The sequence below is a fragment of the Ixodes scapularis genome, unplaced genomic scaffold (assembly GCF_016920785.2).
Source record: "Ixodes scapularis isolate PalLabHiFi unplaced genomic scaffold, ASM1692078v2 PGA_scaffold2__306_contigs__length_199485367, whole genome shotgun sequence".
Classification (NCBI taxonomy): Eukaryota; Metazoa; Arthropoda; class Arachnida; order Ixodida; family Ixodidae; genus Ixodes; species Ixodes scapularis.
The window spans coordinates 140,583,621-140,600,374 of record NW_024609857.1 but is presented as its reverse complement, the minus strand read 5'-3'; the positions used below and the strand labels follow the sequence as shown (position 1 = coordinate 140,600,374).

General features: G+C 49.0%; 2 protein-coding genes across 2 annotated transcripts; one reads left to right on the top strand and one right to left on the bottom strand.

The window, feature by feature from the left end:
• LOC120843862 lies at window positions 1–3,086 on the top strand. Its single transcript, XM_040215314.3, has one exon. The coding sequence runs from the start codon at window positions 642–644 to the stop codon at window positions 2,559–2,561; it is 1,920 nt and encodes a 639-aa protein (XP_040071248.1). The 5' UTR covers window positions 1–641; the 3' UTR covers window positions 2,562–3,086.
• A 3,843-nt stretch (window positions 3,087–6,929) lies between these two features.
• LOC120843861 lies at window positions 6,930–16,499 on the bottom strand. Its single transcript, XM_040215313.1, has 4 exons — window positions 16,285–16,499; window positions 12,425–12,493; window positions 11,354–11,481; window positions 6,930–7,259 (listed from the first exon to the last, which is right to left on the bottom strand). The coding sequence occupies exons 1-4, from the start codon at window positions 16,370–16,372 to the stop codon at window positions 7,116–7,118; spliced, it is 429 nt and encodes a 142-aa protein (XP_040071247.1). The 5' UTR covers window positions 16,373–16,499; the 3' UTR covers window positions 6,930–7,115.
• Window positions 16,500–16,754: the final 255 nt, after the last annotated feature.

The following is a 16,754-nucleotide window of genomic DNA, read 5'->3' as shown; positions in this document are numbered from 1 at the left end:
TTTAAAGATTGCTTCTGAATGTAATCACTTTGAAGTGGGCATTTCTTTTTGCCAACTAACCATAGCAAATAGATAATGCTTGACTGTGAAGGCAGGTAAGTGCACTACCAGAAGAGTTGGATCACACAAAATTTAAAAACAAATTTTTGTTTAAATATTGTATGATCTGATCTGCCCCACCGCCCCACGGCCCCACCCTCTCACAAATTTTCGTGAGAGGGTGGGGGTTGGGTGGGGGCATATCTGATCAGATCGTCACTGAATAAAACAAATGGCAGGTAGCGCAGGCTACCATCCAAACTCTCATTTTTCCGAAACTTCCCGCACCGTGTTTGGGGTCGGACGAAACCTGTTTCGCATTCAGTTTCGTCTTTAGATACACGGCAAAGTGGCAAAGTCTGGCAAAGTTCTGTCTGGGCCGTGGTCCACAGGGCGATCGTTCAGTGTAAAGTCCAACGTTGGTCCACTCATACGGTCGAGGTCTCGTATCGTCAGTCAATCGAGGAAGTGGTCGGCCAAGGACAGGCGTGCCCGCTGCCCAGGGACGTCATCATGCCGAGGTGCAAAACGCACTGCGCGAAGCGGCCGACTCGCTAGGCCATGTCTCCGGCCGGCCCAAGCCCCGTCAGCCCGCCTCCACCATGGACGTGCTCAGTCTCCCGGACGAGATCTGGGCTCATGTGCTGCGCTACCTGCGGCCCGAAGACCTGCTGGCCCTCGAGTGCGTGGCCAGCCGCTTCGCCCGGCTCACGCACGACCGGGACGTGTTGCGGACGGTGCGCTTCCGTCGGCCCCTGGACGACGGCCCCGTGCGCCGCTTCTTCGCGGCCCCGAGAGCGGCTGCCCTCGCACAGCTGGACCTCACCAACTGCGGCTGGCTCAAGGGCGCCCTGGTCGAGCAGTGCGTCGGGCGCTGCGTGAACCTACGCGTGCTCAAGCTACTCAACTGCCGCCTTACCCTGCTGGCGCTCGTCGGATTGCTCGAGATGCGCCTGACCAAGCTCGAGGAACTCGAGTGGTCCCTAGTGTGCAGCGACAGCGCCCTGGTGCCGGCCCTCCGGAAGCTGAACACCGGAGGGCACACGCTGTCGCCCAGCCTGCGCAGGATGTACGTGGAGCTGCTCGAGGGCGTCTTCCACGTCGACCTGCTCGGGAGGCTGCTGTCGCGCTGTGTGGCGCTCAGGGACGTGCATCTGCACGTGCATGGCAGCACCCAAACGGGCTTCGACGGTGTCCCCCTGGACTCAGCCCGGTACGCGCCGCTCGACCAGCTAGAGACCGTGACATACACGACGGACGCCGTGCGCGGCCGCTGCCCGTACGCCTCGCGATCGGCGCTCATCGAGTCTCCCCAGCTGTGGACGGTGCTACTGGGCGGCGACGAGGAGTTGGTGCACGCCTTCCGCGTCTACGCCACCCTCTGGGGCAACGTGACGCTGCGTCTGCGGCCCTGGAGGGCCCGCAGCTGCGTGCACATGTCGGAGCTGCTCGAGCCGTCTAGGGAGCGTAGCCCCTGCGACGGCCTCCCTCAGCTCTGCACGGCGCTCGAGAGCCCGGCCCAGTTGTCGCAGGCCCTCCGCGGACCCTTCTGGGACCGGCTGGACGCCCTCACACTGGTGTCCACCATGTCCAGCAGCCCCGGCGGCCTCGACTTCGGCCGTCCCCTGGCGCAGCTGCTCGGCGCCTGCGGCCGTCTGACCGAGCTGAACCTGAGTCGCTTCCACTTTGCCGCCGACCTGGACTGCTGCGCCCTGCTGGGAGCCAGTGGCCTGCGCCTCCGCGCCCTCGCCCTGCCGGCATGCGCCTTGGCCGGCGGCTCCCTGGCGCGGCTGACGTCGCTGGGGCTGCGCGAGCTGGACGTGCGCGCAAGCGTGCCGACGGCGCACAGCGCGTGCCTCGCCTGCCGGGACCCGCGCATGCCAGATCCCCTGGGGCCCCTGGCCCTGCTAGGGCCCCTGGACCGCCTGACGTTGTGCGACCTGGCGAGTGTGCAGACGTTGGCCTTCCTCGGGGGTTGCAAGGTGGCCGAGCTCAGGTTGTCGGGGCTCGGGCGGCGCGGGCTTTGCTCCTACCCGCAGGGGCTGGGACAACTGCTGCAGACCAACGACGCTCTTCGCAGCCTCAAGCTCGAGCACCCCGCCCTGGCGCTTAGCTCCCAGCTTCTCTGGGACTCCCTGGGACAGGCGCCGTGGTTGCACCGCCTGTGTCTGGCCTCTACGGCGCCCCGCGAGACGCCGCAGCCGGCAGCGGTGCTGCGCTGCCTGGGACGCCTGTCGGCCCTGGAAGCGCTGCACATCCACCAGGACGGGCCTCCCCCCCGCACCCTGCTGAAGGTGCTGAAGGGCTCCCTGGGCGCAGGAGGCCCCAGGATCGACCTGGGCTTCGGGGACGAGACGTTCCCCTGCGAGCGCAGTGTGCTGTGCCACTCGTGCAACTTCATCGGTCTGGCCAAGCCTCGCAATCGGCAGCCCTTGGTCGCAGGAGGGGACGTGCCCCCGTCCTCCGGGCGGCCCGCCCCTCAGCCTCTACACCTGCGTGCCTGTGCAGCGGGAGTGCAGTGACACACGTGCAAACTCTTCCAATGGATCTGTGGAATTTACTGTGACAGTGCAAACAATTGGCTATGCTCTTAGTTGGAGGGCAGTGCAATAAAGAGAATTTAATTGTAGCTCTCCTCACTGTTCCGGCAAAGCCAGTTGGCTCGTCCTCTCATACCATTAACCCAGTTCATTACTGGAAGCACCGATTGCTCTTACTCAATTATTTGGCAACAGCACTGAAACAAATCTTGAAGGTGGTCAGTACAAGACCAGACTTGATGTTAAAATGGGTAGGTAACATAAAACTCACCGCTGCACTTGTACAAAAAGAAGAGAAGCTTTTTCCTGTGAGCATCTCGAGTCTTCAACTTTTTATTCTAGAGCAAATCAGGTGGCAGTTGCACACCCTTTTTCATGAATGAACACCTGCAGAGAAGGAGCTCTCTGGTCCCCCCACTTTGGCTGGGTCAGTTCTGTCAATTCAAGACCACTTGGGGCAGTTGCAGTAGCTCACTGTTATCCAAAAATGAAACCTAGACAATGACAGTCTGTGAAGCTTCCTCTACCTTAAATTGCAGAGCTGTTCTTGGTGTCAGAGAGCCTGGGGCTGCAAGTTGAAACATCCCTTTGGCACCGTGCACCCACGAGCAACTAACAAATCCACGCATGGTTCCTTCGGGAATATTGCTTGGCTCTAAGGTGCTGGATATCATATAGCTTTTTTTTTTTACAAGGTTTTGTACACTATGGTCTCGTTTGAAGATGAAGCAACATTTACAGTGGTACATGCACAAACAGACAACGTCCACTTTCCCGCAACTGAAAGGAAGTTGGTAAATGCTGAAATGTGCAGACTTTTGGTGCTATTCGTGCAGGAAAATTGTCTAAACAGAACTCACTCCGTGGCACTAAGGTTCTGTCTTGGTTTCCAAAATGTGGATTACAGGGTTCAAATTCCGGGACATCCCTTCCACAAGGAACCTTGGAAGTACAGTAAAACCTCGTTATAACAAAGTTGAAGGAGCGGTCGTAATTATTTTGTTATAACCATTAGTTTGTTATAGCCTCTGCCCATTTCTTCCCACTATGCTTTGATATATACATTAGTTTGTTATATCCCATTTTGTTATAACAAGGTTTTACTGTATTAGTTTGACATTCCTGTATTTCCTTTTTTTTTTAATAAACTCACTATCTTAGTTGTTTTGCAATTCATAAAACCTTAATAGCATTTTTATTTGTGAACTTCAACAATGACAAAGAAACATACTTTGGGGGGTTTCCCAGCGAAGGGCATCTGGTACGCCACAACAAAGGACCAAAGTTAGTTTTACTATGCAGACCTTTATTAACTAAGATCAAAATTACCTGGCACCGAGAAAGAAAAAAAAAATTTATAACTCCGGTCCTTCTTTGATTTCCTGCCTTTTTCATAAGTTTTGCACCTCCTGTTGAATGCTGTGCAGTGCATGGTGCAAATGCTCTTGAATTCTGAAATAATGATTGTGTTGGCTGTGCAGGATGGAAGCTTGCCACAGGAACACGCATATCTTAGACGTCACCTCTATAATCAACATTGTAAATGCCTCACATCCCTCCTGTTGCCTATTTGAGTGTTTCTCCTGCCTTGAAAAAATAATTTCCATAGGAATTAAACCCTCTTCCCTGTCTGCCACTACATTACTGGCTTGAATGCAGCGCATGCCGTGGAACAAAGTTCTTTTCAGCTACACAGAGTTACTCTATTGCCAGCTAATAGAGCTCTTCCTAATCCTCTTTCTTCAATAGTTTAAATATCTGGCACATCATAGCCATAGGTGCTTTTGCACCATAGACCTCTTTCAATCATAGACAGCACTGGTTGACAAAAAAATGTTTCGAGGTTGGAAAGGAACTCAGGGAGTCAACCACGTCCATCATGTTCCTCTTTGTTATAAGAAGGCAGTTGAATATCTATATCAAAAGAAAAATAATGGGAAAATAAAGAAATATCACGGATCCTAAAACAAAGATTTGATTAAATCTGAAAGTTTGCCCATTTGTGAGCTATGGTGAACCACAAAGAACTGACATCTGGTTTGTACATGTCCCAAATAGAAACATTTTGGATATTGGGTAAAGCATAGTAGCGTCGGAAGAAAGGTGCTGCCGAGACGTTAGTAGGACAGAGTCAAAAACTGCTGGCATTAGAGAATCAAGCTTTCGAGCTTCTAAATTTGTCAAAGAAGCAGAAACATGTTGAACAATTACATGGAAGCTCTGAACAGCTGCTAAATTATGACAAGTTACGTGTTTTCAGCGTTTTTTGTTTTTTTTTCAGGAGGGGGTAGAGATATTTTTTCCACAGATTCAGTGTTTCTTGTGTAAATTAGTTATAGCTTAACCAATTTAAACAAAAAACCTAATCTGTGGGAAAAAATAAACCTCGAAGAAACACCTCCAAATGGGAAGAAAAATTAGCCTGGAATACACGGAACTCTACCCATAATTTAGTCTGCGAAATAAGACTGCCAGCCTTTCAACACTAGTGATCAGGCTGTGCTCCACGCGACTCGATTAGATTACGTGGGGCTTTTGTTTCAAAGCCTTTGATTTTGCTGTCAAGTTTTGAGGAAGCGGTTAAAAAAAAAAGGCTCGGAGCTCTGTGTACGTCCGGCAACTCTAGGTAGCAACGTGCTTATTGGGCAGACTGTACAACCATTGCTGTTTTTAGTTGGTCCGGGTGACCGAGTCGTGCAGCACGAGATGGTAATTTGAACACAATAAATAAGCAGTCTCAGTTAGTGAAAAAGGTACGCACACAGTGCTGTTTCTTTATAAAGTGCTCAATAAATAAAAATGTTGGGCAGAGGGTACTAGCTGTTATTTTCGTAAACGATGCAGAAATTTTTCCACGAAACAAATGCAATGTTGCCTAGAAATGATATACACTCAAACAGAGACGGACAGGAAGCTTCCAAGCTAAAAGATGCGTTGTCCTCTTCGTCCCTTCGCTTAGTCCAACATGCCTGTTCCGGTACCAAACAAAGCATACAGGTAAATGGTGCTCGCGGACCGGTTTACAGATTTGTGATGAACCCAATACTGCATTTTTTACACCTGCACCTAATCTTTGCAGCTTGATTTGAGCGTTTCTGGACAAGCGTACAGTAATACCTTGTTAACTCGAAGTCATAAAAACCGTGAAAACATTTGAAATAAGCAATGTACCAAAAGTTTTACCTCTGATCCTGCGATGTGCTAAATAAAATTTCTAACAATTGCGGCAACAGCACAGGTTCTATTAAAGAAAGGAAAAATAGAACCTGTTTGGGCTGCGCCATGTTCACGGTCAATCGAGTCACATGCCAACGTGATAGAATTCACAACCGATGACCGAATTGAACACTTGACTCTTGTTCCTATGGCGCACCGAGACGATCGAAACACCCGAAAAAAAATGACGGACAAGCAACAAAGAGCGGCAACACTCTTGAAACGAACGAGACACCTCCGACACCTTTGCGAAACACAATACTGAGGAGACGACGACCAGACGTGAAGGGGAGGGAAACGGAAGGACCCCGAAGCAAAGAAGAGAAAACGACAGACGGAGGGGAACAAAACGCTCCAGGGATAGGGGGCACCGAACGTCAGGCATCCCGGCTTGAATTTGGTTCGTCCAAATGAAGTAGGGTAGTGTAAAAAAAAAAAAAAAGAATTAAGACAACTAACGTTTCGCACATTTTGTTTAGGCAGTTTTTGTTTTTTATTGTGGGTTTTTTGTGATTTTCATTGACGAGATTTCGAGAAATCCGAAGTCCATCCTGAAAACCTTTCGAGATAAGCAAGGACAAAATGCATTGTGCATATGGAGCTCATTCCACGTCAAGGAAAGTTTACGAGTTAACCACTATTTCAAGATAGCCGTGTTCGAGTTAACGAGCTATTGCTGTATATCAAAGAGTTACTGTAGGATTCATTGCTCCAGTATTTAATTTACCAACACCTGATAGGGTGAGACTGAGAGTGCACTTCGTTTCACCTAGCAAAGGTGACTGCGGCGGACGTTACATGCCACCAGAGCCAATTATTGAATGCCACGCAAGTTTCACGTGGCCTTTGGGCACACCAATGCACGGGGTGTTTAGTCACGCGATACGTTCACGGCGCTGAATTGGCTGGCACAGCTGGTAGAGTTTGCCGCGATCCATCGTCAGGTGAGACAGAGTATAATCGAGGTATCTTGGTCATTTCTCTTGGTAACGCTTAAGAAACAACAACGAACTGGTGCTATCACTACCACCCGCTGGCCCCTGGTTCCTATCACTACCACTCGTTGGCCAGAGGCCGTAGAACGTCCTCGTTGGCTTTGCCGCTGTCCCTCCTTGTAGGACAAAGCAAACGGCCTTTCAAAGACAAACGGCACATTTTATTTCAACAGTTTTCGATTTCTCTGAAGCGGGCACGTTAAAACAAATGCGCAGCAATTCCAGGCAGGAGTCCTTCTCAGATGCCGTCGAGCTGAAGACGGTAGCTGTGCCGGAGCACCGTCTGCGGTTGGTGCGAGTGACTTCCAGGCGCCTCAGGAAAGTGTCAGCTGGGGGGCTCGGTCGGGTCGCACTCGGGGGGTGCGTGGGGCAGCTCGCTGATGTCCGGCCTTCGAGGAGGGCTGCTGCCACCGCCGCTGTCGTCTGAGTCGCTGTCGTCCGAGTCCAGCACGTCGGCGAGGGCAAAGTTCTACGTATGGTAGGAGGCACTTGTCACCCGGTTGCACCATCGGATGCACCTCATTGCGCTCCTTGGGGCTATACTTGATGTCAGCCTTTTTGTGCTACGTTGTCCAGGCTAGTTTGGTTTTCACAACCTTGTAATTTTACAGATTTGCGTGTTTTTCTTGCCTCTCATTCGCACTCACTCAAGTACTGTTGACAGAGCTGCGGAAACTATGCTAGCCTTGTCGACGTAGCACAAAAAGTTGTTTCTAGATTTCCACACTTTTTAGCGGGAACGTCAGGAAGTTTTAAATGTTAAAATGACGACAATAGTGTTACTGTGGAGTGTAGCCACCGAGGAAACTCAACCAAGTATAACGTTCAGCAGCCTTCTGCCTGGTTAGGAATAGACATTTAGCGAAGAATAGGAACTCTAACCAAAAGTTTAATAAACAGTAACCAGACGTTTCGAGACCAGCTTGTTCCCTTGTTCACAGGTGAGTGACGGAAAGAACATGCATCGCTTAAATGCACACAGACGCGATCTGAGAAGGGAATGCTGCGCTCTACAGGTGGATGCCTCGACTTTTCGAGTACAACCTTGATTTCCTCTTGGAGACTCTTCTTTGTGGAACAGGTGGCGAAGGCGCGCCTGAAGAGTGCAGAGGCTACCGACACTTTATGACACCGGGGATGATGGGAATTAAAGCCCAAGTATCTGCCGGTGTGGGTTGGCTTCCTGTAAACAGAGAAGCTTAGTGCGCTGCCACTCCTAGTAACCACTACATCCAGAAAGGGAAAGGAACCCTTGTCTTCACGTTCGATTGTGAATTGTATCAATTCACGGTCGAAAGATTATATTGTATATCAGTGACATGAGTGACGGATTCGATCCTGCGATAAGTATAAAGCACTTTGCAGATGACACCATAGTATATTGTAGTATTTCCTCCGTTCATTATCAAGAGAACCTAAATAGGCATCTGAGCAAAATAGATAAATGGTGTACTGAGTGGCAGATGGAACTGAATATTAAGAAAACTGTCTATATGAATGTAACGCGTAAAAAACAAATTCTGGAATTTAACTATAACATAAACGGCCTTTTTTTGAATAAAGTTACTGAGCATAAATATCTGGGAGTGTTTTTTAGCTCCGATCTAAACTGGAACTCCCATATCGATCATGTATTTCAAAAAGGATTTCAAAAACTGTGGATGATCAGAAGAAAGCTAGATCATGTGAGTCCAGAAGTAAAATTAACGGCTTTTAAACGTCTAATCCAACCATTGACTATGCGAGCCTTGTATGGGAGCCATTTACAACTAGAAATGTCCGTATCCTAGAAAGACTACAAAACAAAGCAGTGCAATTTATATTCAATAGTTACAAATCAACCGACTCTGTCTCCGCACTCAGGTCCCGAGCAAGCCTATGCAGCATTCAAACCAGCATTCAGACTTTGAGAGCACCACCGTGCTGGCCTTGGAAAAGAACTGGCGAAAGCGTCTTTTCGTTGAGTCTTGGTTCATCCCACGCACAAGGGGGAACAAGAATTATTTTTTGGGCACCCTACCCAGCAGCTACATCTCGGGACTATGTGACATCAGCAAAGCCATGTGTGCATTTAAGCGATGCATGTATTTCCGTCACTCATCCATGAACAAGGGACCAAACTGGTCTCGAAAACGTCATACTGCTTAATAAACTTTTGTATAGAGTCCCTATTTTTCGCTTAAAAAACCACTCAAAAGAAAAAAAAGCTTTTTTTTAAACAGTTTGGTTGGGACCAACCAAACTGTTTAAAATAGTTTTTGGCATACCAAAAAATATTTTTTATGAAAAACAAAAAAAAAAATAAGAGAAATATTGACGGCGCGAGACACAATTTAGTTGGTGGGCACCTCCTTTCCACTTTTTTTCCTCTCGGCATTTCGGGCGTGCGGAGGAGAAATGGAGAAGCTGTGGCCATCACGTTGAGGTGGAGAGGGTGTATGACCATCTCGTTGAGGAACGAGTGCATGACCATTCCGTGACGTCATGGGCTTTATGCGCATAATTCAGACGCAACTAAAATAAATCTCGCGCCATCAACTTTGCACGAAAGAAAAACATTTCAAGTAAAATTTATTTTTTGACACACGCATCCCAACCAGACTGTTTAAAAATAAACATTTTTTTTCTTTTAGTGACCCTTTAACAACCAAGTGTTCAACATGATTCGTGTTTCGAGCTTACAAAGGTACTGCCATAATTATTGAATTATGATTGATAGAAGTGCCAACTTAACTAAAAGAAAAGTGCTTGGGACACACCAGGGAGTTGGATTGAAATGTTAGTGAGAGAAATATATAAATAAAGGCTATACTAATGCATGCTTTTCCTAATTCGCATGTTTAGAACAGAAAAATCAACAAAGGCACGTAATAATGTAACATTTACTAAAAATATTTCATGACTTTTGCAGTGTTCTATTCAGATTCTTAGATATCTCCCTGACCTCATTTAGGCTGACTAAGTTACCTGACATTTCAAGTCTTTTGTTGTCGACGTATTCTTCAATAATGGTCAATTATGTTGTCATAATGCAATCTGACAGTTATGAGCCGACACCTTTGAGCCGTGGCCACAGGGTCTATCGATCCTAGCATGATAGACTTTGACAGCTGAATGCAGCGGCGTAGACTTTCCATTTTCCCGGGGGGGGGGGGGGGGGGGGGGGGGGGCGGGCGGCTTTTCTGCGCAAGCGGAAAAGCACCCCCCCCCCCCTCCTTTCCGGTAGCGCGCTGGGATTCTATTTCCCATGTATTTTGTCAATAAAGGCAACGTGTGCATTATTTTGTTTACATGCCATTCGTTACATGGCACGTAAACAGCGACTCGGTAAAGATCATGGCCAGGGCACGGGGGGGTGGGGGGCAGAGCCCCCCCTGGATCTCACCAGGGGGGGCATGAGCCCCGATGCCCCCCCGTAGTCTACGCCTATGGCTGAATGATACATAACATTGTTTTGTTTCTAAGTGCTGGCTCATACAGCAGAACCTCGTGGAGCCTAGAGTTCATTATCCCTCAATATTCATGAGCCATGCTTCAGATTGTTCAAGTTTTCGAGAACTTTTAAAACAGAACAACCCTTCAACTGTCGAAAGCATGGCAGAATGCTTTGTTAGCAATTCTGAGACAAAGGCCCATTGCTAAACCAATTTCCCAGATTTCGTTTCACCATGCTGCGCCATTGACTTTGAAATGTGCACACGCCGTGCACTGCAACCTCGGCTAAGTGAAATAGAGTATGAGGGGCTTAAACAGCATGCTCTTCCTTCAGGGCTACTGGCTCACATGCAGAGCTTTCATTTCCTAACACACTCGATGCAATAGAGGATAGCTAACTATATTAGGGGCTTTATGGCTAGGGGCTTTACTCGCATTAATCTGGTGGCTTGCTTTTGATGTAGCCTGTAGGAGGCCATAGTACACTAATATGCCTTGCCATTGTTCTCACTATTAATGGCTTTAGACTTCTTCCTACAAAGTAATTCGGTAATTTTTGGTGAAATAGTCTGGGACAATCTGGAGGGCTAGGTGACTAAGAAACATGGTTATGGTAGGCACCTTGGACACCCGCTCCAAGGCTCGAGTTGAACTGCTGATAAAAAATTTGCAGAAGATAATCTTTTTCAAAAGTGGCATTCAGTAGCAGATGCAGTAACTTCAACAACATTTCAGCACTAGTAAAAGCGCTGGAAGCCTCGTTCTGCCAGAGTCGGGTGCCAAAATCTCCCAGACTTCTCTATGCTGCAAAAATTTCTCAATCACCTTATCAGCATGTTGAGAGAGATGACGCAAAAAAGACTAAACAGATAAAATCAGGGACAACACAAGCACGTCTTTCATGATGAAAGATGTGCCCGTGTCATACCCTTTTTCAAAAGCATTTTTTTTTCTCATCTCTGAGATCGTTTGACAATTCCAGGTTTTCAAGGTACTCCTTGTTGGAAGGTGTCGAGGTCTTAACTTGAGGGTGCGACTTTTACATGAGTTGGCATGTGTGCTTTTACATGACTGCCTTTTACACGAGTGTGCACACTGGTAGACAGCCAGAAGAGACTTCCAACTTGCCATCTCTATAAGGGGTCCCTCAGATGCACCGCCCTCTGCCTCTATGCTGATGTCGCCCACATTCCCGGCGAGCCTTTCCTCCTCCGCACTGGCAAGCTTGGGCAGGAACCTTCTGGCCTCGTCCAGGACTGAAAGAACAATTGACATCAGGGAACATGCTCACGGCGCTTGAACAAACAAACTGAAAACTTGCACCTGTGGCAGCCGGTGCTCAAGTCTAAGAAAGAAAAAGAGTGCAAGGAAGGTCCAAAACGGGGATCAAGCTCAGAATGGCTGCTACTGCCAAACGGAACAGACGCGTGCATATAACTATAAATAAAAGTAGGAAACAATTCTGTTTCCCGACACGTGAAGCTTCAAAAACTTTCTCAAGACACAGGATAGAAAGTGATACACCAACCTAGCGACAGAGACATCAAGTAAGAAGGAATGCCAAAGTTACCAAACGAGAAGCAAAATTTTCCCAATCCCAGCACAACTTCATGATTTAAAAGGGTGAATCCAGTTTAGTGTAGATGCATGAGCAGTCAAGCTAGGTCTGTGGCTTACCGCATTTCTTTTCCTAACACAATAATATCTTTTCGCAACAAAAAACATCTCCGGAGCAACACAAAAACTAAAGTTCAAGCATACAGTACACGTAAAAAATGTGCAATCATTAGGTGAAGTGAGGAAAAAACAAACATAGGGTAGAATAGGCAAGTAACAAACACATTCTATTTGATCTTTCTTTATGGCAATAGCATCCCGCTGTAGCCGCAAATATGCAATTCAGCTAACAGGTTGTTTTAAATTTAATTAAACATGCAAGGGTCGCAAGCGAATGTAAAAATTGATGGTGTCAGTAACGCCTCAAATATATATCGGCTGGCAGGGCGCCGCTTCATTGAGTTTCATTATTCCGTAGGGGTATTGAGATAAATTATTCTGTAGGGATGGAGAAGCCTGTCAAACAGTGGATACCACCTTCTTTATTTCTCACTCTACCCAGTATGTGTACTCAAACTAAAACAAAACATTGGTTTGAAATTCGGCCAGATAAGTGCCCTATGTAAATGCATGGCGGCTCACCCGAGCTGACTGCGCGGAAGGTCTTCGGCTTCCCCTTGGACTCCAGGAGGGAACGTAGGTGCTCTTCTCCTAAATACAAACAAGCATGTTAATAAAACAATTTTAAAAATCACGTGGTTTAGACGTTTTGTTAGATGTAACGGCGGTGTGAAAGCACAAATAAGTAGTTCCTATCCCATAGTACACAGCCCCCCGTAAAAAAGGGGAGGGGGGAATGGCACATTCACACCAGTGATGCAATCTATACTCGGGGACAACTTTTCTTGGCACTTCAGGGGAGAGGAGGACAGCCCACGCACAGCTTTATTCAGCACTCAAAATGGGAGAGGGAACACGTGCCTCTACCTTCCACTGCATTGCCAAGAAAGGTTGTTGCCGAGTGTAGTTGCGTGATAACTTCCATCGCAGAGAGAAAGCAACGCGATTTGAGCAGTTGCTAGCCGACCCAACCTTTTGCAATGCGATCTAGTCGTGGAGCGGCTGAGCCACTCAGCAGCTTTTGGGGCGATAGAAAAAAGTGTATTGACTGAGGAAATAGTCAAGGGGAATAGAGGTCCTGGTGGTGGTGGTGGGCAAACGGCCGAAGGCCCGTCCCCTCCTGAACATCTTCTTGATTTAGGTTAGTGGTCCTGTAGTGGCCGTCGGCCGAGGCCTTCTGGCGACCTCTTCCACCCTTTTGACCAGGTGGGCCTGTAGGTCCAGGTCGGGGCTGCGAAGTGAGACCTCCCACTTCTCCTCAAAAGGGATTGCAGGGAAGGTATCCTGGGGGCTTGCTCTGATGATGTGTGCCAGGTTGGCATGGGCACCACATAAGGCGCATGTTGAGGTTGGATAAAGTCTGTGGTGGACAAGGTTCACGGTGGTCGGGTTGGGGAAAACTCCCGTTTGGAGTTGGAACCAGACGTGCGATTGTTCTAAGCTAAGAGATTTGTCCGCCTGCGCATAGATTCTGCAAGAGAGGAGGTAGTAGATGGCAATGTCGTGATAGCCAATCAGACAGTCTTGCGCGGACCAGGCTTTGTGGTAGGGATACGGGGTCGGCCCAGCTTGAATAGAACGTCCTCAGGCTAGGTCATGGGCCGCAGTGTTTCCCTCGAGCCCGGAATATGCGGGGATCCAGATGAGTTTGACCTGGGATTGCGAGGGGGGTTTCTGCGCAAAATTTTGAGTGCAGTTGCGGATATGCGTTTGGTGGTGAAATTTTAGAGAGCGGTTTTAGAATCGGTAATGATTGTTGTGGCGGCGAGGTTGAGCATTAGGGCTAGCACTATTGCCTCCTCCTCCGCCAGTTCCGGGATGGGCGTCTGGACTGTGATTGAATCTAGCGGGTCGTTGTTGGGGTTACTGCGAACTGAGATTGCGATGAAGGCCTCGTGGTGTCCATATTCCGCTGCATCTACGTACACGACTCGAGGGTCGTTTTTGTACTTCTTGTGTAGGGCACGAGTTCATTGCTCCCTCCGATCGGTGTGGTGCATGGGGTGCATCTTGCTGGACAGTGGTTTGGCTATAATGTGTGCATGGATATCTGGAGGAATGGTTGTCACGTCCTGATATAGGGTGTGCTGTCCTATTCTTAGGTTTTGGAGAATGTGTCTTCCTGTGGGGGTGCGGGCGAGGTGTTTGTATTGTCTCATTAGATGGGCTTTGACAAGTTCGCTGCCCTTGTTGCAAAGGCCTAACCCTTCGAGTCTGGCAGTGGACGTGCCAGGGAGAAGGTGTAGCACCGCCTCGTAGGTGCGTCTAATGAGGATATCGATTTTGTCAGTTTCAGCCACGGTTAATTTGAGGCAAGGGATGGAGTAGACTATTCCACTCACGATGGAGGCTTGGAGCAGGCGGCCCCTGTCCTGCTTGGTCAGGCCTGCGTGTTTGTTGGCGACTCTCTTGAGGAGACCTATAGTTTGGTTTACATTTCTTTATATGGTCTGGAGAAAGTTGTGATTGAGTCTGTTGGATTGTATCTGCAGCCCAAGGACTTTGAGTGCAGGGACCTCTGGGATCTCTCTCCCGTCAATGTAGAGTTCGATGTTGGAGGGGCGTTGTTTTTTCTGGTTCGGGGGAATGACGAGTAGTTCAGACTCAATTCCTATCGCTGTGTTGGCGGGGGTCGAGACATGCGTGGAGATTTCATATTGCTTTTTGTTAAGAATAAGGGATTTGATGCTTGCGAATTTGCGGGCTCGCATATGGTCGGGGGTACTGATCATGATGCAGTTAGGATTTTGGGTGAATACGAACTTGGTCTTGGGTACTCAGGGGGACTGGTGCGGATTTAGAGATAATATTGGCAATGGTTGCCTGCCTGCGCCACTGACCTTAGGTCGAGGCCCTCTCTCGGTCGTAGCACGATTTTGATGTCAGTCTCCAGCAAGCGCTCCATCGGTGGGGCTCGACGTAGCAGCAGCCGACTTTTGTGGGGAATCAGTGAGACAGTCACCAGTCCCCGGCGCCGTGTTGGGGTTTTCAGTGTTTACGGCACTCTTGAGGGCTAGGGCTCGTTGCTTAAGCAGGATGTGAGCCCATTCCTCACCGTCGAAGTCCTCGGAGATCTCTTCGCCTTTGACGACGACCTCCATCACTTCAGAGTCGTGGCTAGGAATAGCGGAAGCCTAGCCTTAGCGTGGTCGGCGGGACATTGGCGATAAAGTCGGCAATGCGGCAGACAGCAAGAGCAGAGAAAGTTTGTTTCGCGCGGCACAATGCCTCTTCTTCCCTCGTAAAACGATACTTGGGCGAGCTGATCTCTCAGCGGACGTGCAGCGGTGAGTCGATGGAGCGAGGTGATGTTTACACGAGGATCGCATTCTCTTTCTCCGGGTTTGCGGAGCCCGGAGAGATCGACTGTTCTCGTCGGAGGTCCGCGGTAGTCTCCGTTCGAAGTGAGAGTTTTCGAGAGGCGACTCGCTCATCGCGAGCGCCCCTTTGATTTTTTTGCGATGCAATCTAGTCGCATCGCGCGACTGCTTTACATCGCCAGTGTGAACGCGCCTTCAGTTTATCGTTCACGACCCCACACCACCCACACCCCTTCGAGTGGCGTAACGCCATTGATCTCGAGCACCATGACGCCAAACCAACACTATACTCTGTCTCATCCCACGATGGACTAAAGCCCAACGCTGCAGGCCGCCGGGTCCAATCACGAGCCTGTTAGAAACCACGTGGTATATTTGCTCCGTCGTACGTATCAGTGCGCTAAGACGCGTCATGCGGAGGCGAGTTTTTCGTCTGCTTATCTTCCTGGCGGCTCCGTCCAACGTTAACTCCGTCTGCTTGCTATTACTGAAGACTACCGGAGGGATTAAATACCGTCTGGAAGCGATGAGGCGAAGAGAACCCGGGATCAGAACCAGTGGTCATTGAGAAATCAAGATGAGTCGGATATAGTGTGTTCGACACGGGGGCATGTGTACGGACCGCGTGAGGAAGGGATTGGATCGGATTGTTATTGCTAAGGCGAAATGACTTTGTGTCAGTGTTGCCTGCGTGCCGTCCAGCTTCTCCAAATAGTTGACATGTTTACGAAATCTGGCCAACGAGGTTTATGAAACTAAACAGCATGAACCTTTCTTTCGCCATCATACGTTAGCGCGCTCTCATAACAGAGGACCATAGGCGTTCGATTAGTGCTCTTCGTATTCTGCGTATGAAAATTTCTCTCGCGCACTCTTTCGCAATGCGGATGCAAGCTTTTTTGAGGCAGTGCTCCGCCCGCCAAGCCTTCGGCCCTTAGTCCATCGTAGGGTGAGACGGAGTATAGTGCTCAGTTGCCGACACCGTCCACCATGGCCTTGCTACGGTGCGACGTACCAACACGAGCAAGCACGCCCCAACAGTGCAGAAACCCCAGCACTCACTCGTCACAAGCTCGGCTCGCAGCAGATCCTTCGATCGTTTCGCTTGCCCACGGCCAGAGGCGTCGCTGCTAACGTCGGCATCTGCCATCTCTACGAAGTATGCATTATGATTCAGGGGCAAAGAACGTCTTAGCGCACTAGGTTCGTGAATTCGCGACACAAACACATGCTTAGGCGCGGACCACTGCCGCCGCCATGTTTCTAAACGATTGTGGATTGGCTTGAGTCTATCCGAATATAAACGTGCAAAAATCCAACTTTTATATTCGATAGAATGATTCTACTCAGCTTTTTGGGCAGTAATAAATGATTTATTGCGGAGACCAAGAAGTAATTAAGCAACGAATAAAGCTAACTCAGCTAAACTAAAATGGCAGCGTGACGCTCGCGCAACGATGGCTCGCGCTAAACTCGCGCAGCTCGCGCTGCGGCACGGACGGCCATCTTGCTCGCTGACGATTTGCGGTTTT

Coding starts and splice junctions, on each gene's coding strand:
- LOC120843862 (XM_040215314.3), top strand. CDS start 642: ATGGACGTGCTCAGTCTCCCGGACGAGATCTGGGCTCATGTGCTGCGC.
- LOC120843861 (XM_040215313.1), bottom strand. CDS start 16,372: ATGGCAGATGCCGACGTTAGCAGCGACGCCTCTGGCCGTGGGCAAGCG. Junction 12,494..16,284: donor GCGAGCCGAGCTTGTGACGA/GTGAGTGCTGGG, acceptor GTTTGTATTTAG/GAGAAGAGCACCTACGTTCC. Junction 11,482..12,424: donor CTTCCGCGCAGTCAGCTCGG/GTGAGCCGCCAT, acceptor TTGTTCTTTCAG/TCCTGGACGAGGCCAGAAGG.